The following is a 23,788-nucleotide window of genomic DNA, read 5'->3' on the forward strand; positions in this document are numbered from 1 at the left end:
AAGCCCACTTGGTTCCAACTTGCTGCAATGTTCTGGTTGCACCCACCAGCTAAGGCTGCTCAGGGCCCTATCCCACCTGGCCCTGAGCACCTCCAGGGATGGGGCACCCACAGCTCTCTGGGGAGCCTGTACACAAATGAAATAACCAAAAGCTAACAGAGAGCTCTGTTTCAACCCATAGTGACAGAAAGAAGTGACCACACAGGAGACTACATCTCAGCAATTTTCTATCACCTCTCACATATCTCTTCATTCAACATCAAGCATCTCAGCAAGGAATTCCTAATTAAGACACAAAGATGAAAAAACATTTTTATACTGTTTGTGGGCCTTCTATTCATAACTGAACTCCATGTTTAATTATGTACAGAGTCATATCTCAGCACAAAGGAGCAGAAGGCAACTGCTCTAATGCTGAATGGGCAGCACTAGAGCCAAGGCAGAGCAGGCACATCCCAGTCCCACAACCCCTGAGCCCAAGTACTCTGGTATCCCTGCTATCCCACTGCAAAGCCACAAGTCAGATGGCAGTCTCCTCTTCTCCACACTAACCATCTTAGCAGGAAAAACAGCATTCTTTCTCAAACTGTGCTGAAAATCCATCTCCCTGATATTCCTGACGCTACCCAACCTGGAATTGGAAGCTTGAGTCCAGCCTCTGTCCCAGCCTGCAAATCCAACCAAGCTGAAATACAGGCTGCACATACCATTGAGACTTAACAATGAAGAATGATTTCTATCAATGCAACAGTATGCTTTTTCTCTCACAAAAATTAGGCAGGAGAGGGGATTACAAGAAAAACAAAGAAAAACCCAAACCCACAGCCAGTAAAGAATAAGACTGCTGTCACTGCCACAGGGAACAGACACAAACTACAGCTCTGAACCATACACCAGCCTTGCCAGTGCTTGGATCTAACAGCAAACAAGTCTGCTGCAGTGGGATGTGCAGAATAAAGCCAAAGTTCCCTGCTAAACATTACTGCCAAACTAGCCATTTCCTGTCAATATTTGTGAAACAAATTGAGCTTGTGTTGTAAATATCCCTGCATCTGTGTGCTGTTTGTTTCACTATGAAGAGTTGCAAATAAGCCACACAGCATACTTGCACTGGGAAAATGGCCTGAGAGCCTCTGGCAGCACTTAGCTGTTCCCAGAGCCTACAAACAGCCCTTTGTAACTAGGGACAGACAGCACTCCTGCATCCTCATGTTATCATCGCACTGAGACAGGCAGCAGTTTGCAGCCACCTGCATTAGAAAAAGGAAAGCCATAAGGAAAAAAAAAAAATCAAAACAAAATCAAGGAAAAAAGAAGTTCTAATGTCATCTCAGTGCTACGAGATTGATTTCAGAATGCTCTATAGACCAAACAAGTAAATCAACCATAAAACTTGGGTCAGGCTCAAGAACAAGGTCCATCATGTTCACTAAGGCACCCTCTGCCACACACCAGCTCCATGGGACAGGGGTTCCAGGTGAGGACACCTCTCTGCAGGAGGCAGTTACAGAACAAAAGTCCCTGACAAAAACCCAGCCACAGCCAGACACACCATCTATTTTCTTCCAGGCTCTTCGATCTGAGTTATCCAAAGATACACTGCTCAACCCTCCAAGAGAGAATTGCATCTACTGCCATGGTCACCACACTCTGTCCACAGCCCAGCTCTCAGCAGAAGGAAATATGATTGGCGTACTACTGGCAATAAAGCACATTTTCGGAACCTGTGAGTCTATTCTTACATCTTAGAATGACCATCAACAGGCTGCCTCACTGTCATGGAACAACTCACCTTTCCTTCAGGAAAGGAAGCTCCACTTTGTTCCCCCATCCTGGCAAGCCAGGAGGCACAAGGACCAAGCTACTTATAAAATGTATTATTAAAGAATTCCTTGAGGAGACCTGAAACACATCAAGTAACTTCCTTAAAGTCTGTTTTAGATGGAAACATTTAGAAAGAAAGAAAAGGGAAAGCATATCAGAGTTTGAGAAACAGAGTTGATTTTACAGCAAAAACGAGCATATGCATTATCTTCCCCATCACCATCACTTACAAGCTCAGGAACAAAGACTGAACTGTTAAGTGCCAACACTTTCCTGGATTTCAGATGGAAGTCCTCCACATTGAATCTTTCTTTCCTCAACCCAGAACTAAAGTAAATCCTGGAGATTTATTGCAAGCTACTGGTTATTGCTTAGTTGCATTGCAGCAGCATTTTGAAGGGCCAAATAGCCTCATCGTTCAGCAGCTGTACACACACACAATAAGAACCAACCTCAAAGAACAGAGGTGACCTGAAATAAAGAGGAAACAGTCACAAAAGCAGCTGATAAGAAACCAAAGCCAAGAACCTGGTCCAGTACCCTATTTGCTAGTGTTCATTATCAACACCAGTAAGTTGTCTAGCAGCACTTTTGTTAGAAAAGGAACCTGGAATTCAGACTTTCTCCTCTTCAGTGTCAATGCATTATTTGCTGGCTATTTGGCAGGTGGAAACGGGTGTGAACTGCGATTCACCAGCAACTCACGCTGGGTCACTACTTGATGGAGACCAGCTCCAAAAGGAGCTTTAAAAGGAGTGATGTGATTTGCAGAGACGACAGATTTGAGCACAGTACACAATTTGTTTGTTCCACAACAATCCACCCAAACACAAAGGAAGCCAGCAAGCTGTTCCTCTGCAGATCAGGGAAGGAAATTTGCCACCTGTAGGCAAAGCTGCAGAGGCAGAGAGGCTCTATGATACATAAACTAAAACCATAGGTAACATGTTCTTCGGCAGACCCACACAGCAGAGGCTTTCAGATCTGCAAACCACAGAGCACAACCTACAAGCACACAGGAAGCTCTCTAGAAGAAAGCACGTTTTCCTGAGAAACAGTAATGGTTGGGTGCTTCAAAATCACCCAGCACTATTGCACATGCAACATCTGCTGTCTGAGCAGAATTGTGTTGCCCTCCAGCTGAGGCATAACATGTGGGATTCTTCCTCACCCTACTTGTGGGAAAGCTGCAGCAGTGTTTCTATGCTATGTGGCCCCCATAAAAGGCAATGCCATTGCTGGGGTCTCCAGCTTTGGGCTGGAAGCACACTGTCACAGAAGTGACAAACAGCCATAGGGAAAAAACAATCCCCTACCAAGTGCACGAAGGAAGAACAAAGGCGGTTAAGATACAGGCTCCCTGTGGTTATGCAGAAACCACAGGGAGCGATGTGCATTCAGCCACAGGCAACAAGTTTCAGAACTACCAAAAGAGCTAAGTCAGCAATACAAACCAAAAGGTGGGTGGAGGGGGATAAAAAACAGCAAATCACATACCCACAGTCTATCCAGCTTATAGTACCTCGTCCTTTCACCTCCTGGGCCACACTGGACAGTAACCTGAGTGAGCTTTCCGCAGCAGCAGCTGGAAGAAACAAAAAAAATAAACAAATGTAGGAATCCTTGAACTACTTTACCTTTAGCTCCTTAGCTGTTCCACAACTAGATCAACTAATTGAGTAGAAGAGCAAGTATATTGGGTTAGATCAAACACCTATGTAGACCAGTAACTTGTCTCCAAGAGTGAAGAACATGAAAGCCTATGGCCAGAGGTAGAGCCAGCAGGTAGAGGTAGTTCTGTTTCCTCCAAATAATTTGTAGTTTTTAGAAATTTTTATCCCACGGTTCCAAAAGCAAAAGCAGCTTCTTGTATTCAACAGCCTTTGTGGGCCTTGATGCCATCAAAGCCCCCAGCCCACTCCTTTTGGTTCTCAAGAAGATCCTACCCCAAAGTGCTGGTAACGCACAGCTGTGGAAATGCACGACAGCCATCTCTCCCCTACATGGGGACATGGATACAAAGGGAAATTATTCCTGCACTCACAGCACAACAGCTTGACAAGCTCTCTTTAAAGAGGGCAAATGAACTCAAGCATTTGGGACTGGACAAACTCCTCCCATAAGGCTCACTAGTTGAGCAGCCGTGGCAGGACATCCAGCTGTTAGGATGAACTAAACATCTCCTCTAAGTGAGGATATTTCCTGAAACCAACACATTTTCTGCATGAGATAGGAATGCTCATCTAGTCATGCTCCACTGAGAAGCAAAGCCTTGTTTCAGCAGCATGACCGGTTGCTGGCCAGTTGCTCATCACAGCTAGAGGGAATGTATCTGGGATTAGAAGTTCCTATCTCTGTATTCTCATCTTCTTTTCACCTCCCCTTTTTTCGTAACTGGGTGACAGTTACACAAGAGCTTTCTAATTGTGCAAGGATCACTGTGCGAGGGAGAAGCATTAATCCCACTGCCAGCTCTGCATGCGGTGCTTCAGACCGCTAAAACCAACCAATTAAATAATAAAAACAGAAAAAAAAAGATCTCCACAACACGCTTTTTGAACGATGCCCATAGGGCAACATTTATTTGATGAGTGTCAGAGCCAAAGTGTGCTGGTTGTGCTACTAAAAAAAAAAAAAAGGAAAAAAAAAAATCAAAGCAACCACCACTTAAAGTATTAAGCGTCAAAAGAAATTCTTCCCTTTAAAAAGCTGAATAATACAGCTGTATTTTTTTTTCTTAATTTAAAGCGTTCCTTTCAAAAAAAAAATCACTGTTCAAAACTCTTTTCTGACTTCCACTTTGAACCTGTTACTGAAAAACCATCTGTCCACGTTTTAGTCCTCAAAATTGCCCATTAGAACAAAACGCAAATATTTTAACAAAAATTATCACATCTGTCATTTTAACTGTCACGGAATAAGCCCGTCTCCTGGAAACAAAGTTAATTATCCCAGCATCCACACGTTTTTGTCTGCAAAATTCTCTGATACTGGGGGTGGGGTTAGGTCTCCACATACGGCCCTGATTTGCTGTGCTTTGAATCCAGAGCGTTCTGCTTGATGTCACTGCCTATGTCTGAGCTAAGACCTTTGCAACAGGCAAGAAAGGGAGGATGCAACCCCAAACAAAAGTTAAACTTGTGCCACTTGTCCAAGAGGAAAACGAAGCAACAACAAAATAACAAAACATCCAAACAGTACTAAGAAAACCAACTCAGCAATGGGCTTTTCTTCCTGACCTCCAACGTCTTGCATGGCCACAACTGCATCCTGAAGTTTATGCACGGAGCTGCACGATTACTTCTTTGTTTTATTTGGTGTCACAGATAAATAGCACATACAAAAAAACACCCAAACAAATGAGGTGACAAAGGGAAAGAAGGCGCAGAACACAGCAAAAGGAAGAGCAGATATAGGCAACTATGCCTATGGGCAACAGATATAGAACAACTATGGAAGCCTGAATGAGAGAGAAGACAGCAAAGAGATTCAAGGGGACAGGCGGCATGATGTGAAGTGAGCCATTTTCTTCCTCTTACACAAGCAGCTCTTTTTTTTTAATATATTTTGTTCATTAGAGTTGAAAGACAACCATGGGACATCCAAAGCTGTCAAAAGCAAAGATGGGCTGATTTCAGAACTGCAACTATTCATTAAGCCTTTCAGTGCCACCAGCAAATCGAAACTCACCAGCTACTGCGATAAGCACACCAGCAAGCTCTGACTGATAGCTTTTATGAGCAACCATTTTTTGGACACAAAGCCAGAAGGTACATTTTCACCAGTGTGACAGAGCAATTAAAAGATCAAATTAAGAAGCCCCTTCTATCTTGAGGCATCAGGAGTCCCTGCAGTAGAACAAAAGGCACTACTCCTAAAGAAGCCCTTGTGCTGCACCTTGCAGTCACATAAAGTAACACAGAGCAAACAGTGAGGACAAAGAGCTCGGTCATTTGATAAGAACACACTGATAGCCACAAACACACCCACACTATTGGGCTGAAAGACCTGGGTCATTCAGGAGGAAAGGAACTCACCAGATTTGGAATACAGCACTAGTACATTGTTTCGTGTCCTGAGAAGCTTCTTAAAATCCTTGTGGTCACTTATTTTTTCTATGAGAGGAGACAATTTCAACGAGTACCCAAACGCCAGCAGGAATGCCTACAGAAAAACAAAGCCAGAAGCATTAGGAATAGTTCCCACACTGAGAAATAAAACACAAACTGCTCTTGAAATTGCCTTAATCTGTTTCACAATCTTGAGATGTACTGCCATAAATAAACTATTGTGTTGATGTGACCAGCAAAACAAATGAACAAAAGAAGTCATAACCATGATTTACTGAAACTGGACCAATACCTCTCCCAGCAAGCAATCTTAGGTGGAAAGATGAGGTAAACAACATCCAGAAATATGTTTTCAGTTAAGAAGTCATTCCCTTTAGAAGTTTGTTCCTTAGTCAGGTAATTAGATAAAAATTCCTATATAAATTTAATATAACGTAACAAGAGATGCAGCAAAATACCACTTTGAAAGCCCACTTGCCCCTGGTTCTCTGAATCCTTTGAAAACCCAGCTGAATATTTCCATCCTCTACAGAAGGCAGCAAAAGCCACGTGGTTAAATAACTATCCCAAGCTGACACAGAACAGATGATGGAAACAAAAGAATATCCAAGCAACTGTGTCTGCATGAAGAGGCACAGCCCCATCCCAACTACCCTCCCACAGGGGATGAGGGCTCAGCTCCCCACCAGCCACACCACATCCCAGTGTGTTTGCCACAAGACTGGGCTTGGCTTCCACCAACCATGCATCCACTGTTCTCACATGTCTCTTGGTCTCTCTGCACCCAGGCAAAGAAATCACTTCTTTGGTGGCATCTACTAGCCTACTTAAAATCACAGCTGCTCCACAGCAGAATTTGTCTTTTACTCTGCCATAAAGGAAAACTAGCAAAACACAGCCATAACCTCGCCGGAGCCTCCAGTGCTCGTTTGTACTGCAATAATCTTCAATAATAATAATAATCTTATCCATAAGGCTACGCCGCCTCCCTTCTGCACAGTAATGAATTCATACTAATGGAATGATTATGGGAAGCTTAGCTGGAGAAATTATCTAGTTTACATTCACCTTACAGTAAAACCTTAACACTTAATTGCTGGGCTAAAAGCTTTCATTCATTTGCCTAACGCAGACAAGAGGTTCCGCATCTCCTCAATTACAGGACTAATTTTGATCAGGTCTCATTCCAGCTGGGCTGTAAAACTTAGGTCCAGGGTGGTTGGGAAGAAGCACGGCCCTGTTCTTGCACCCCGTGTGCTACAAACTGCAGCACTCAAAACAAGGCACTCAGCCAACCCAAGTCAGAAGATGCCGCCCCAGGCATTGTTTCATTACAAACTCACTCATCTGCTAACACCACGTCAATGAGGCACCTATGAAACACAGTTTGAAAGAACCAAAGTTTTTTTCCACACATGGAACAAGGAGGTACATGGAAACGGCCGAGCTGGAAGGGCTGCCATCCTCAAAGCAACCTCAGGACATGCTTAGGAAAAGCTGCTCTAAGATACACCTGCAATGTGCAGTGCAAAAGTATAACAGGCGGCAGAGGCTTCAGGCAAACAGGTCAACCCACTGCATAGCACTGTTCCATTGAATCCCAACGCTTTATGTCATCTGACACACTCATTCCTCCCAACCCAGCTGTCCAGAGCTCAACCTTCCTCCTTCAGGCTGATGAACGTGAACCACTTGTGTATTTTGTGAGATAAACACACAGCGCTGCCAATCAATGCTGGCAAACAGTTGTGCGAAGCGAGGTGACAAAGGCATTCAAATTCCTGCTTAAAACCTCATTGCAGTCAGGAGCTGTACAGGAAGGATTAATCTAACATGGATTTATGAGCAGATCTCTTTTAATCCTAAATATTTTTTTAAACACTTTCCCCACAACTTCATGCAATCGTTCGAGTATCCTACTGTTTTATTTCTATCTTCAGTTACAGGAGGCTAAAACTCAACCTGCACAGAAAGCAAGGGAATAGCAAAACTGCAGCCTGTTCCCGTGGTTTAGAAACCTGCAATTAGATCAGGAGAAGTAGGTCTGAACTCACTGCTGATAGAAAGAATTGGAATAAAAAAAAAACAACAAACCAACACACAAAAGCCACTTTCAATATGACACCACACAGTATTATGAACTTTGCTTAAAGCATCCATAGAGTTCCACCCATAGCTTGAATAGCACATGTATCTCACATCTCTTCCAGATGGAAAGGCTGTTTAGGCCATTTCAGAAGGGTGGTTTTTTTTTTGCTGTTGTTATAATGGTTGAGCTATAAACCTTTTGAAAAATTGGATTCTGGAAACAGTGACAGCTTTAACTACTGCCTCGCCTGCGTTGCCACTGAGAGAAAGGACGTCGTGCTGGTGGAACTGCAGCACTTCAAAAGCACAACATGCTGCAAAAATGCACTGTTACCTCGCCCCGTTTCTCCCTGGGTACCACTACGATGCTCACATTGCTGTGGTCTGACTGCAGCACTCCTCCTTGACGCTCCAGCTAGGAACAGGAGGGAACTGCACACAAGCACGTCTATCAGCCCCATTCAATAAATCATAATTTCCCTTTAATTAAGATTAACGTTGCAGCCTTTTTTTTGGTCATAAAACCCAATCTGATCTGAGCCGAAAGCACCAGCAGGGCAGCCGTGCCCCGGCTGCCACCTCAGGCAGCAGCACAGCACCAGGAGGTTATCAGCTGCACCGAGGAGTTCACGCCTTCCAACCAGCACTGCACTGTGTTTGCAAACCGATAAGAATTCAGTAGTTCTGTGCTCTCTGGCTTTCTCCTGCAGAAATGAATGAGGGCATAAGAGGAGACTAGCTCCCATTAAAAAAGGATGTCATGGAAGACGCCCGTTCCTCCTGGGCAGGAGGCTCCTTCCACATGCATCACACCAAAGGAACTAATAGACAAACTTGCTAAAGCCTCTTCCTAAAGGTTTAAGGTCTATTCACAACCACCACGGAACAGCTAAGGAAGACTCCAAATGCTTCACCTAAAAGGTGAATGAGAAGCTGCTTTCCTCGGCAGCCTTCAAAGCAGAAGGCACACATCCCTCCTTGAGAGGGCTCTGCTGATGAGAACTGAAGTAAAACTGGGAGATGGTCTGTTCTATTTCATGCCATGTTTGCATGGTGCCCCACAGAACAGGCCCTCCCGAGGTCGCTCTGCAAGCTGCACCTGACACAGCCATCACCCCACAGCATAAGGTGCAGGGGACTCTGGTGAAGACCTTCAGAAAAAGGCATACACAACACAAGACTGTGAAATGCAAACCTGGAGCACTTCTCATCTGTGTAGCTCCCCCAGCTCATGAGCTGAATGAGAATTTATTTTCACAGTGCTGCTCAGCGTAGGTCGCACGTCACTCATGGGATCGCAGCGTCTGATCCGAGATGCATCAAGAATTCTCAGGTAAAACACAGGTGAACCAAATCCCTCAAGACAACCAATTCAAACCTGCTGGGAGTTGCTGCTGTTTGAATACAAGGTACAAAACACGTGCTCTGCCTCTGCTCTTCAAATCAAAGTCTGTATTTAAATACATAATCTTGCAAGCTAGGTGGAAGGAGTCAGAAAGGTTTAATTGTCCCTTTTCTTCCCCCGCTCCCCAGCAATTCCTTGCAGAGCTGCTGTGCACACACATTACCAGCAGCCAGGCACTCCGCAGCCCCACTCTTAGAGCTGCACCTGAGACAAACCTGAGCCTTCAGAAACCCAGAGGCAAAGAGAGTTACAGGCAAATAAGTATTTGCTAATTATACAGCCAGGACCAACACTATTGAAAACACAGTCATCCCTCAGGCCGTGTTTTCTGCAAATCACCAAGGACCCGAGAATGCAGAGTTTACTCCCCCGAGAATGCAGAGTTTACTCCCCAAGTTGTTACAGAATGAAAAATGGGAATATTTCTTAAGCCGACACAAGAACATATTTTCATATTTTACATCTATTATTCAAATTAAATGGAATAAATGTTCCATTCCCACAGAACCTCAACCTTAATTCCCACCTCAATTCACAACTTGCTTCCCCCACAAAAGCTGCACAACAGCACGGGCTCTTGCTATGGACAAGCAGCACAGCTGGAGAAGTTTGTATCAAGGGCAATGGAAGCACACAGTTTTAAAAGCAAGAAAATACAAACCCAAGTCCAATAAGGAGGAACCATCAGAGGAGCACAATTGCAAAACTGACAGACAAACTATTTCCTATTCTCTCATTTCCAGTTCAAGAACATGAAATATGTATTTCCCTGGACACAAATTATGCTTAAAAAACACAAAGGGATACGTGGCTGAAACAGTGCTTAAGTGCCCGAATCCATATGTCAACATGCAATTTTTATGCGCGCACTAACACTTGCATGTATAATTAGGGAGACAATTTGCACACCATTCATCAGGAATAGCTTGGGTGATGTGAACGGCGCTGATTGCAGCTCAACTGCTGCTCTGCAGGAACACAGTCACCATTCCAAATGCCCGTCCTCCAGCAACATATTGACTTGGAGTTCTGTCTTAGCTTAATCACCCACTGATGTCATTTTCATTCTGGGACAACAGCGTTCAACCCACTGCAAATATGGTCAAAGAGTGACCCTGCGTATATGAAACAGATTGTGTCTGACAAGGCATTTTAGGGGAATTTAGCTGAAGACCAAACCTGCCTCGGAATTTCAAGCAGCAATGCAGAGCACAGAATTTAATTTCATAATTGATTTCTTTCAGAGGGGAGTAGTTCACATTCTAAAAAGATGGCTCGCCTGCTACATTAAAGTGAGGAGGGGTAAAAGAAAAAACACAACAGCAACAAATCCTAATAACAAGACCAGACTTCCTTTCCTGTTTAGTGCCCAGAACAAACCAGCAGGAAAGCACACACTTCATTCTGGAACGTGAGTTTGAAGGAATATCCCTATGCAGTGGGACGCTGCTCTGTGAGCCTGCAGACAAACAAGGGGCACAGCCAAGTCCCGAGGTGCAGCAGTGCTCCAGCCACCTCCAGGTGAGAAGGAGGGGTACAGACATGGTGCTTCCTTCCCCCCAATTTGTTCTAGCTTAAAAATACAAGATGTTCAAATCCAAAGCTCTCTTGTTTATAAGAATCACTGTTTGACTGCAGATGTTTTATCTTCCTTTTTCATCATACCAGCCACTCTTGACCTTGTGCAATAATTGCTTGGTTTTCACTCAAGTCCTCCCTCTGCTGCTATTTACATGCAGGGCTGTGCCGCTTTGATCACTGAGCCATTTACAACAAACGTCTTCCACAACAGACAGTGAGATGTAGGACAGTCCCCTGTTTTCATTCATGATTACTATCCAAAATAGCTGCAGAAATGTTTTAATCAAATCAGATGAGGGGAAACAGGGTTATCTCTGTTACCCAAAGGTACCTGCAGGCCCTGCTAAGCACTGGCACACCGCAAAGAGATGGTGGATGCCCCGTTCCTGGAGACACTCGAGGTAGGTCTGGATGGGGCTCTGGGCACCTGATGGAGCTGTAGGGGTCATTGCTGTGGGGTAAGACCTGATGGCTTTTAAGGGTCTCTTCCAATTCAAACAATTGGGGATTTGAGCAACATAGTCTAGGGGAGTCCCTGCTTATAGCAGGGGGTTGGAACTAGATGATCTTAAGGGTCTCTTCCAACCATATGATTCTATGATTTATTATTTGAAGGAAGTGGAGAATGGGTAATGAGTTACATGGAAGAATGCATTCCAATTCTGCATGTAATCCAGATCAATTAATTCTCACCTCAAGTCACGCAAGGAATAAAATACTAAAAACAAAAGAACTGCCAGCACTTCATTGTGACGGGTCATACATGAAAGAGGCAAGCGTCCCTTCCTCTTCTGCTCACCAAGGAAGGCAAATCAAAATCCTGACAGAATAGCTCCGTATTCTTTAAACTTAGCCTGAAAAATGCAACAAATAAAGCATTCAACTTGATGCAGCACTAGCTATGTTCACTTTCCAAATATAGAAGACAGCGAAAATACCATGGCGACGTCAAGATTTGCCTAGTCTCTACTGTTCATATTGTTCTTAAGCACTGGGTTTTAAGGAACAGAAGCTACAGGCATAATAGCCTGTACTAAAGGTGGTTCCAAAGCTCTGCGTAGCCAATTAATTGTACGGTTTATCACCGGTTTTCAAATGCTTAGTGAGGGAAAAAAAGGCAACTATTTGCTAATTAACAACTGTCTGTAATAGGGTCAATTACTAATGCTGACAAAGAACTTTCTCCTTATTAGGGACGTGCAGCTCACTCTCTCCAAGCCAAGCATTACTGTGAAACACATGAAACAAGCTGCTGGTGAAGGAACGTGTCAGATGCTGCTTCTCAACACACGTATTGGAATGGCTTCAGAAACTCAGGGCATAAGAGCATGGCCCACACAACACCCACGAAAAACCAGGTTTGAAGAAGTTTAAGGGACTACCACCCAGCACAAGAAGCATGTAGGAGAGGCTTTAAAAAGAAGACAAAACCACTGTTAACGGGGCTTAGGAAGAAGAGAGGGCAAAAAAAAAAAAAAGGATGACATCTGAAAATCCTTAGCACTTCATACAGCAATCGTTATCTTCAAAGCACTGCACAAATATTAACTAATTAATCCTCACATTTTCCTGCCAGGTGAGAGGTAAATAAGCTTAACTTCTACAGCAGGAGCAGGATTCGTGGAGAAAAGCAGAGCTCTGTGAGAGGCAAAGCAGAGGCAGTGCTTGCATGAGACAGTGATCCCAGAGCAGCACAGTGTCCCGAGTGCTGGAAGTGAGAGGGGAGAGATGGGTGGACTGCAGTCACCTCAGCAACTACAAAGGAGGGTCTCATTACCCCCATTTTGCTGAAATCATAGAATCTGTAATGTTGGGAAAGGCCACTAAGATCATCAAGTCCAACTACCAGCCCATCCCTGCCATGCCCACATCTATATGTCTCTTGGAACACCTCCAGTGGCACTGACTCCACTACTTCAAGGAACAACGCCACTGAAAAGCAAATACAAACGGTCAACAACTGAGCAATGTCCAGGGCTGACTGCCCATGGTGTTGTGAGTGCAGGGCTGGGCAGAACCATCGCTCCTGGTGGCCATGCTGCACTTGCAGCAACGTCCCAGCTCTTCTAAAGGGAATTTCAGCCCAAATGCCATTAGATCACCATATCATTCCATAAGGCCTGCAAACCTGCCAGAGCACCACACTGTACAGCTGCCTGCTACAGGGAGCCTCACCCAGTCCCCATCAACCAGGATCCTGTGCCCCTACCCAGCACCGCATTACCAGAGACTTGCTGACTCCAGGAGCTGGAAGCCTGAAACGTTTAAAGCCTTTCTCTGAAGGCACAGCATACAGGCAGCACCAGGTCAAGCAGCTTCATGCTCCCTGAAAGCCGTAAGCTGGCCAAGCTCTCCTGACTCAGTTTCCCTGTCACTAAACCAACAGGCAGAGGATTAACCGATCTTTGCCATGCTGGCTTCAGACAACACTTTGTGTTTGCATGGCAAACACATCCCAGGTGTGTCATCCTGCTGGGCTATGTTTGGGAAGGGACAGCACCTGACCCCCCAATTTCACCATATTGGTATGGAACTCCCTCCCTGTGCCTCCAGCAATAAGACTAGTCCTTCAAGCACAGTCTGGCCAACCTCTCAGCCAACCCAATGGGGAAGTACCCAAACCACAGCTTCCCTACAAATCCAGCTCATTCGAGAAACAAACCAGAGATGAGCACAGTACCCTTCTTGAGTGTGCACCATGAATCTGCAGTGATGCAGAAGACAACCAAGCATCTTCCCTGAGGAGACTGTGAAGTATTTTGTCCACCCAGCTCACAGCTTTCCTTACACAAACACAGGAAGTCCCACAGAGATAAGGATTTCAATGCACGGAAGCTGCTTCCAGATTGGGGTTCTGCCCCTATGTTTCAGGAGCACTGAGCACGCACCTGGGATCGCAGCTCAGGCTGCGCATCTGGCGTTCTGCATTTCCAGAAGGAAAGGGGAAAAAAAAACCCATAAATCACATTCGGGTACAAAAAGAACTGTGTCAACCCAAACTGTAAACATCACACAAGGCATGGCCAGGAGGAGACAATGTTACCCTCTGCCCCCAGCCAGCCACGTTGCCTTTAACTCCACGCATTGAGAACATCTCTGTTGAGCAGCCCCACTAACTGCCAACATGGGCTCAAGCAGAACCCGAAGGTAGGTTTTACAACATCACAGCTGTAGGCTGCTTTTAATCCCAGCATAGAGCGAGTTACATATTTCAGGATGAAAAATCACACCTTCGAGTGCAAGAGAATGCAAATGGGAAGAAATAATTTAAAGTACTTGTACACAGCGAAGGGGAAGGAATTAGCTGAATCAACAGCTCGATGGAGACATCTGCTCTGCACGCAGCATCACAGCGCAAATAAAACGCCAGAGCAAATTAAGAAGGGGAAGAGAGAATAATGTGGATAAATGACAATGGCATCAGATAATGCCACCGACAACGGCAGCTCTCTGCTCAGCTCAAAGGCAACAGGTTTGCAACAGGAAAGGTGCAAAGAAGGGCAACTAGGAGGGCTAGAAACAACACGTCCACCTGCAGAAAGGCTTCTTTTGTCAGGAGGAAAAGTAGCTTCTAACGTACAAAGAGACCTCACAGAAAAATACCTGCATTAACACAGAACAAACGTTAGAGTGGGAGAAGTCCTACAGCCTCAGCCGGCAGAATACAAATAACCCTCCACGCTCACGGCTTTAGAAGGAATGGAAATCCAGCCCCGGACCACAGCAGACACTTAATCCCCGAGCACGCTGCCCCGAGCCTCGCAAAGAGCCGCGTGTACGGAAGAGGCGCCCGAGGTGGGGAAGCCCCACGGCCACCTCCGGCACTGGGGGAGCTCAGCCCCCAGCTCAGCTCCAAGCCAGGACCCGAGCCGCGGCTGGAGCGCTCCCAGCCTCCTCTCGGAGCTCGGGGGTACGGACGCTGCCGGGGCCGTGCAGTGCCACCTCGGCCACGCGCCCGCACTCGGTCTGTTCGAACCAGGTCAGCGCTCCCAGATGGCGCGGATCTCAGATCCGGCGTGCATAAATAAATAAATAAATAAATGTAATGTAATTTTGCATTAATTATTAACTCCGTTCGTCTAGGAACAACTCTAGTTCACGTCAACCAAGTTGAAGGCGCGTTTCAAAGCGCTCAGCCGACGCTGGGAGCCACTCACCGACCCGCGGCCAGGGGAGAAGCGCCGGACCCGACCCCGCAGCCGGCGCACTCCGCAACGGGACCGCCCCGTCCCGCACCGACCGCCCGCAGCAGGAGCGGGGCTGCCGTACAGCTCGGGCAGGGCGGAGCAACCCCCGGGACGAGAGGGGAGCCCCTCTTTCCTCTCCCTTTTTTATCTAAGAGAAAGGCGGGGCAGCAGGGCCGGGGGACACCTGGGACTAAAAGCTGTCCCGGCCGTGCCCTCCCGCCCCTCCGAGCCCCAGCCAGGCGGCAGCACCGCCGCGCCCAGCCCCGGGCCCCGTCCCGCTCCCAACTTCGCCCAACTCCGCCGGCCGCGCCCCGGGGCCGGGACACGAGGCCGCCCCGCGGTCATCCCATCCCTCCCACGGTCCGGCCGCCGCTTCTCACCGTCAGTCCGAGCAGCAACACCGGGAACCGTCCGCGGCACCGCGCAACCCCCGCACGCTGCCCCGGCACAGCCATCGCCGAGCACAGCGCTGCGGGCTGCGGCTGCCGCTGCCACGTCTGGCGGCGCATGCGCACAACGCCGCTCCCGCCCGGCCACGCGGGGCACGCCGGGCGTTGTAGTCCGCCCCATCCAGCCAGCCGGTCCAGGTCCCTCCGTGGGGCCTTTGATGTTGATGCACATCAGTGTTTGTAAACACAACTGCTGGCGTTAGGCCTAGGGGGTGAGCTGAGTAAGGGAAACAAACGGCGAGGAAAGGGCGATGCGCCGTCCTTGGTCACAGCTGGATAACCTTCAGCAAGTCATTTCACGGAGCTGTGCCCTGCTGCCCACTTGCAAAAGTCCTGGGTTGGCCAACCTGCAAATGGAGCTGGCAACCCTCAGCCTCACTGTAATGCACTGGTGAATATAGGTGAGCAGCCCTGGAACCATCAGGAGTTTGGTATGAGGGTGGGCAGCCAGAGTGAGTCCAAGGAGAAGGAAGGAATGGTGTAAGTGTGATTTTTCAGTGGAAGGACCCAAGAAAACACATGCATTGCATCAGATGCCTGTATGTGTACTGCTGCTTTGTGCCTGTAGTTCCTGCTGACTGTACTAGCTAGCACTGTGCTCCTCACTACCAGCTGAAATAACAGCCTACCAGCAGCAGGCCACGGATCCCAAACTGCAGTCCATTTCAAACAAACCCTCCAGGGAGAGATCTCCCCTTCCAGATGCTGATCACCTTCAGATCATCAGCCCAGAGCTGAAATGCTTCTACAAACTACTGTGCTGACTCAGCCAGACCTCTAATCACGGCTGGATACCCGGGTCCTCAAAGGCCATTTGAATCCTCCTGTGACTCCCTTGTGAAGAAAACTGATACATCTTCTGACGCTTCATATCACAGTTACCAGTACCAGACAATGCTAAAGTAACCCCAGGGTAGTGGCTTTTCTGTGCTGTGTCATCACCATGCAGGATGCACTGCCATTGTGGTAGGAAAGGATAAAACACTGGGTCATGGTTGTTTCGTCGCAGGGTGCTTTTCAGTCCTAACAGCAAGAGGAAATGATCTCAGGAAGAAAGTAAAAGAGAGACAAAAGATAAGGAAGATAAGCTACTTGAAACTGGGCTTCTGAAAGGTTATACTAAAAAATTCCACTTTGGGAAGCTGCAATTCTTATATACGGAAGAATATTAAGAGGGTAATTCTTGTGACAACTACTGCTTCTTTCTTTCGGTTCAGCTCGATAATTTGTATTGACATGACACACATTGCCTAAACTTAAAAGACAAAATCATTGAGCATCTGTCTTAGGTCAAAATAATATATCATGTGTCAGCTCTGAACTGGGCTTTACACAGTGGCAACCACTTAATCAGTCCAGTCGTGCATTACTAATGAACTCATTACAACAGTATCTGAGTGCACCACTATCCAGTCCCGGGTTTTACACTGTATCCTATTTGGCATTAATATCATATGCTGTTTGCTTCTCCATGCTTTTATTATTTGTATATGGCACTTCAAGATGCTGTCAAAGCATCCATTAATTCACCACTGAGAAGCAAGAAAGCATTACTGCCCTTGGATTATAGATCAGAAAACAGTAGTGGAGAGATTATATGATTTGCCCAAGGCTATAAAACCAGACACTTTCAGATGAGGTTCATTTCCAAAAGCCTGCATTGGTGCTGCTAATCCTTACTCGTCTGTCTATATTCAAATGCCTGTTTTACCAAGAATTAAATGCAAAATGGACTGACAGTAAGCATGTCTGCATTGAATCACACCTTCTGTATTTTCTATATGTTTCTGCTTTATTTGACAAGGTTTATTCTTTGTTCTCTTTTTAACCCGAGCAAGTCTCTGGCAGCCTCACAGTAATGGTAAAATGAGTCACCTTTACCACAAAAAATGACAGCCAAACAGACAGGAAAAGACAGGAGCCCTTTGCAAGCCAAACTGAATCCAGGGGCAATCCAGCAACTTACACTGGGACCCCAAATCACATAGCATTTGCTCGATGTGAAAGCCGTATTCCCTCACTGTCTTAATTGCATCAAGGTGTCCTCCTTCCTTCCAGCACCACCTCTTTCTTCCTTAGTTCAGCTCCAGCCAACTGATTTTAATCTTTGGGCTTCTCTCTTGGAAGTTTTGTGACATCTGTGTCATGGCACTGATTGCATCAGCTGAACATGCGAGCTGGTTGCCATCAACAGATTGATGGTATCAAAGCCCTGGGCTCCTCCTGACCTTTCCTACAGCTCTTCTGCACATGATGGAAAGGAAAAGAGACAGGACCAGCCCCTGTAGGATTTTACATGGGAGTGGTCTCGGAGAAGAGGCACAGCTGCACACTGCTTTTCTCCAGCAGGCGTCTGTCAGAGGGGAGAGCCTGAAGGCAGCTTTCCACTCCTGCTGCCTCCTCAGCATCTGGTAGCGGGGCTGCAGATGAAGCGTATCCACACACTTCAGCTAACAAGTTATACAAAAGATCCTTAGCATGCCAAAAAGGGGGGTGAAAAGAGACAGGAAGGTGCAGCTGTTATGTAGAGGATTGTTTCTTAGACTGAACATTTCAGTTTCATACTTTTGCATAAACCCTTTCAAATGCTATTTTGTTAATGGTGGAAATGCACTGTGAGTCTCTAGGGACTGCTGTCTGTAATTCTGCTGTAACATATCTGTGATTTTCACCTGATTTGCTCTCTGTGGTGAATGGGAATGGCATGAAGGCAGATCAGGACAGTGTTTGGTTTGCAGGCTCTGTTAACAGCATCCTTGGTGCTCTGCAAGGATGCTGTATGCAGCCGTGTCACTCAGTGTTTTCATTTTCTGCATCATATCCCTTTACATCTCTGAGGTCTTGAAGGACTGTGCACTTTTTGTATAGACCTCACACAGCACAAAGAAGAAATACACGCATGCTGTGTGCTTTCATGGGAATTTTACTTTTGTACTATATTGTTGTTGTTTCCTTCAGTCTAGAATCAAAGCACTTTTGGGCCACAGGTAGACAGATACTCTTTATATAGGAGAGGAAAAAAAAAACCAGTAGGTACTGCAGGAGTCAGTTAAAAGTAGAGTACAGATATTTTCCAAACTTTTCTTCCTGGAAATTTACCATTACAGTTTTTATTGCTTTCTTCAGGTCTAAGGTCTGTGTGCCCCTTTACATTTAAGAGGTCCTACCATTAAGAACACTGTTGTTTCTTTCACTGAATCTCCAAAGCTGAATATAATGTGTTCCTGAGTAACATAAAAACCTTCTGCAGCACGGGCACCTTGCTGGCTGGTAGTAGATAATTTATGTCTCTCAGTTACCTGCTGAGAGAGTAGTTTAAACAAGATTAAAACAACCATTGGAGTCTAGCTGTTGTGCAGTGGCTACAGCACTACAGCATGTTTCCAAATCTGCTGCCATCGAGACAGCTTTCTAGGGATTTGCAGAAGCTTTGTATAACACTCACAGGCTGTTTTACCTTGAATGCATCATCAGGAAAGGGCTGAACAGCCAGCTTGTGAGGGGGGTGGAGATCTGAATCTGAATTCAGTGCATAGGTAAACCACAGGTTTCATGCCTGAGGATTTGCATTTCATAAGGTCTAGCATGGGCTGACATCTACACCTGTAAAACAGAAATAGGTGTGTTAGTAGAGTTCATGTAACACCCCTTGGATTGTGATGGTGCCTGCATACCCTAATAACAAGGCCCAGATGGTTATTTTCAAACACTATTGGTCTCTATTGTGCTGGCAAAATATTTGTCTTTACTGCAGGACTTCACATACCCAGACTAACTCTGTTGCTCTGCTAAGGTGTAGCCTCCCACCAAGGGGTGGCAACAGGGAAGGAGGTGGGACTTCTTGTATGAGTAGAGCTATTATGCCTCTAGTCTGGCTTCACAAAATACCAAATATAAAGACCAAATATAAAGGTAGGACTGTAAAGATGTGACGAACTGTTGTTTGGTGTAAAGCAGTGTTGGCGCTAGTGGCCTCAGTCTTCAGCAGATCTGCATCCATCTATGGTAGCTGAGCATCTGTCTCTATACTGAATCCAAAGATGAATTAGCATTCAGCCATCAGCATATGTGCAGACAATGTTCTACTAAAGTATTTTTCATACATCTATCCCATGAGAATACATCCAATATATGCAATACATACATATTCAGTACTTTTCCCTCCCTGTATGTAGATAAATAATTTAATATCTACTTTTTTACACGCATGCACACATATACGTGGCATATATTAAAGTAAGCAGATCCTTTGTTGCAATTTATATGATTATATATAAATGTAGTCAATATAGGGGTTTTTTTCCTCCATTTTTCAGCTTTTCTGGTATTTGTGTGCTTAAAGTACTGCCTGTGTAGGCTCAATTAAATGAATGACTGCAGTCACTACTTTCTGTGTGCAGTAATGCAGACTTTAACGACAGGGCATTTCTTCCTGAAAGACCTTGTCTTTGCAAGGACCCCTTCTCACAGTCATATACAAAGAGATGCGTTCTGATGAAGCTATAATAAAACAAACAAACAAAACGTAACGATCAAATCCTTCGGCTGTCTGCAGATGTGCAATCAGGGAAGCAATTTAGGAATTCAGTGAGGATTTTACTAGGTCCTTAGGATTTTTCCTCTCTAAACCTCTTTCCTTCCTGCTTTATTTCAGTAACCCATCTTTTAGTAGAGATGCACCGCTGAGAATGCTCCATGTAAAAAAAGATTGTAGAAGAAGCAGGGAAGCGAGTGGGAATAAGGCCTTGATCCTAAACTCTTTGAAGGTAATGGATTGACTTCAGCAAGCTTTGGCTCAAGCCCTAGCTGTCAGGAAGAAAAGTCAGTAAAGGAAGCAGGAAAAATAGTTCAGAAACAACATGGAAACAAAGGAGGCAGAAGTAATAAATCCTGAACACAAAAGGAAGAAATCATAAAAAGGAGGAGTGCCAGTGGAAGGGAGGCAGAGACGAGCAGTAGTGGACACCACTGAAATGTCAATAGATAAGAGTGAGAAGAAGTAACAATAAGCAGCCCGTGAAACAGGCTGTGCAGGAAGCTCCTGTGCTCCTGAGTTCTAAGCTGGTCATCCACGTAGCACAGCTCTGACACAGCCAGTGACAAGGGGTCAGAGAACTACACAGTCTTGGCTCCCCACTGCAGGAAGGATGAGATCATTTAGGGTGGTTTTTACCACTGCAGTGCTGCGTGGTGGGCTAAGAACAGGACTTAGGAGACTTAAGCTCTGTTTCAGAGCTCTGTCCCAAGGCTCTGGCAACCATTAATCGGCCTGTGAAGTATTATTTTTCTCATTTTCTCCTCTTGAAATATGCATAAGCCTGGTGACAGGAGGTTACTTGGCTGCTGTTAGTGAGGCAGGGAGATTTACAGACAACTTCTGCTGTGAACCCCCCTGGTAGGGTCTGTGCTGAGAATGGTTATTCCTCCTATGCAGGATCATAGGAAGATTTTGCTATTCTCACAGCTCTTCTTTTAAGAATACATTTAAGTCATTAAGATAATTAGCAAGAACTATGTTTTCTTCTTGGTACCACAACCCAATACTGAAGTTCTTGCAGCGCTGTAACAACTGAGCAGCGGCTCTACCAACCAGGTAAATTCCATCCTACACTTTTATTGTCAAGGGCATCCACATACCTGCTTTTTCAAAAAGCAGCACCAGTTGGTTTTTGCTGAAGCTAAAATATGAGTTTCTCCTCCTGGACTTCAGCCAGAGACTCTGAACTGTAGTAGGGCCCCAGGACAGCCAGACAACCATCAGGAGAGGGACAGAGATCAGTGGCTGACATCTCTCCAGCCATCACATCTCTGTGTCTTAGAAGACATCCTTTTTTTCGCTTCTTCAAAATAGCCTCTTATTCTCTTCTCTCCTGGGCCATCTTTCCCAGTAATATCCATTTCCCAACTACTTTTCTTCCCTGTCCTCTTACATAATGCACCTACTTCATCCCTTCAAATAAAGAGATAGATTTAAAAGGGCCTTTTGCTGCTGTTGCCTTGTTCGTTGTCCATATGCATAACATTCACTGCTCTATCTTATGTCTTGCTACTCAGACCATAAAGTCTCAGAGCTAAAGACCATCTCTTCCTCTGTTTCTCCAGGGCCTACTTTGTAGGTCAGTCGTTAGGCATGTGCAGTAAACATCATAAATAATAATGATTCTGAGTTCCTTTAGCAATGATTTTCCCATTGGTCTTGGTTTTGGTTCCTGTGTACTCTGGCTCCAAGAACTACGTATACATAAAAATAGACACAAGTGGCTTTAGAAGCCAAGAGTTTTCCAGCAGAGTTATCATGCGGTGAGTGGACCCAATAAACACATTAAGTACAGACAGGTATCTGATACAGCCTATCAGATTATTTCAGGTATGTTTCTCTTCATTAAATTAAACTTTTTGGCAGAAAAATTCTACTCTGGGGATTTGGTTCAAGTTCTCACTCAAACACTGGGAAATGCTAGAATAAGAATACCTGCAAAACCATATTGTCCTTCTTGAACATGGTTTGTGAGATGAAGTTTTTAATTACATAATTGCTTATTATTATTATTATTTCCTACAGACTCTCTAACTTGTTTGTTGCAGTTGTTGGGAGACGTATAACTGGAAGGAAAAAGACAATCTTATCATCAGTGCAATGTGACCTCTATAACATTGGGCTGCTTAATTTTATTTTGTTTTATTTTCTGCAAATTAATTCTAAATAATAGTATCTTAGTTTCTGGGTACCCACCTTAGCATCTGGTCAGCTTTGCAGCAATGCTGAGCACTCATAAGGGGAACTGAATTCAATAGGGTCAGTGCGGTGAATACCTGAACTACATACAGCTGACTGCTCTGAAATAGATCTTAGGTGATTAAATAGTACATTCAAAATCAGGAACTGAACTTCACATTCCCTTGTTTCTGTTCCCCATTTATGAAGTGGAAGGGAATGCTCTTTTGTCCTACTGTATATTAGGAAGAAAAAGCTTATCAATGGGCATGAAACACTCGGGCTCTGTCATGGTAAGTGATAAGCAAAAGACCCTATGATGAAAGCTCCCATCAAAGCAAAGTCTGAACCGCATACAGTAAGGAGGCAAGGGTGTATGCAAGGAAGATAAATCGAAACACAAAGAATTGCACATGTACTGAGCACCATCTGCCCTGTGTGCTAAAGGAGAAGGGAACTGTGGAAAAAAAACTGTCTTCAGATATTAACGGATGCCTACATAACTAAGAAAGCTGTCTTGGAGGAAATGAGCAGTGACAAGATAAGAAGGTGCTCAAAAACATTCTGTAGAAATGAGTTAAGGACCTGTAAAATGGAGATAATTATACTTTTCCTTGCTAGTGAAGTGCCTTGAGAACTGCTCATGAAATCTGCTACAAGACTTAATGAATTATTCTTTTCACAGGAGCTGTAAGATCTTTCCCAGTGACTCTAGGATAGCTCAAAGGATGGATCTGAAGATGACTGCAGTCAGTGGGAAGTTAGTTAATTTCAGGGGGAGTTGGAGCAAAATCCACGAGCTATCAAATCCAGTTTCATTTTATGAAGTAATTTCGTGTCATGAACTGTAGACCCTAGAGACAAAACTACGGATTTGAGGTTATTAGGGTGACATAAGCCAGGATCTGGACTAGGTTTATTTTTTAAACAAGTTGCTTCTTGGCAGCAACCCAGAAAATAAAAACAATATGTGTATAAAAATAAGAGGAAGGATTGCATGGAAAGAAAACAGCACTTGAAACTAGATCCGTACAGACAGTGGAGTCAGTGCAATATAAGACAAGGACAGAACTGAGGCACTAATAAAGGCATTGTCCAGCTGAACTAGTAAAAAGCAGTAGAATGAGGTTTAGTGGAGGCTGACAGGGTCACCTCAAGCTCATTTCCCTGCATGCACCCTAAAAGGAACACTGTAGAAATGGCCACATTTTTTCCCCTTCTGGTTCAGATATACAGCAGAAAATCTGAGCATCTGCTGAAGGCTCTTGTCCATGACAAGCAGAAAATGGTTGCATTAAAAGCACAAGCCAGTACAGTGAATGTGACCTAAGAAATACAGGCTGACAGTGAAAAATGCTGCAGATCTGAAGTGTGCCATAGCTCTCTAAGTTTATGAAAGCAGTACATCTGGGCAGCTGGCAGTACATCTAGCACGGAAAGCAATGACAGGGCAAGTAAGTGTCTGAGGT

The 23,788-nt window shown here is 45.1% G+C and overlaps 1 protein-coding gene across 1 annotated transcript in view; it reads right to left on the reverse strand.

Annotated features, from left to right (window-relative positions):
* Positions 1-15,682, reverse strand: part of PDIA5 (protein disulfide isomerase family A member 5) — a 90,653-nt gene extending 74,971 nt beyond the window's left edge. Inside the window, exons 1-3 of the mRNA XM_072341820.1 lie at positions 15,536-15,682; positions 5,862-5,988; positions 3,322-3,409 (exon numbers count right to left, since the gene is read on the reverse strand). Of these exons, the coding sequence (XP_072197921.1) occupies positions 3,322-3,409; positions 5,862-5,988; positions 15,536-15,664 (344 nt within the window). The 5' untranslated portion in view covers positions 15,665-15,682. The remainder of the gene's footprint in view (positions 1-3,321; positions 3,410-5,861; positions 5,989-15,535) is intronic.
* Between the last annotated feature and the right edge of the window lie 8,106 nt (positions 15,683-23,788).

This window comes from Excalfactoria chinensis, chromosome 7, assembly GCF_039878825.1.
Source record: "Excalfactoria chinensis isolate bCotChi1 chromosome 7, bCotChi1.hap2, whole genome shotgun sequence".
NCBI classification, from domain to species: domain Eukaryota; kingdom Metazoa; phylum Chordata; class Aves; order Galliformes; family Phasianidae; genus Excalfactoria; species Excalfactoria chinensis.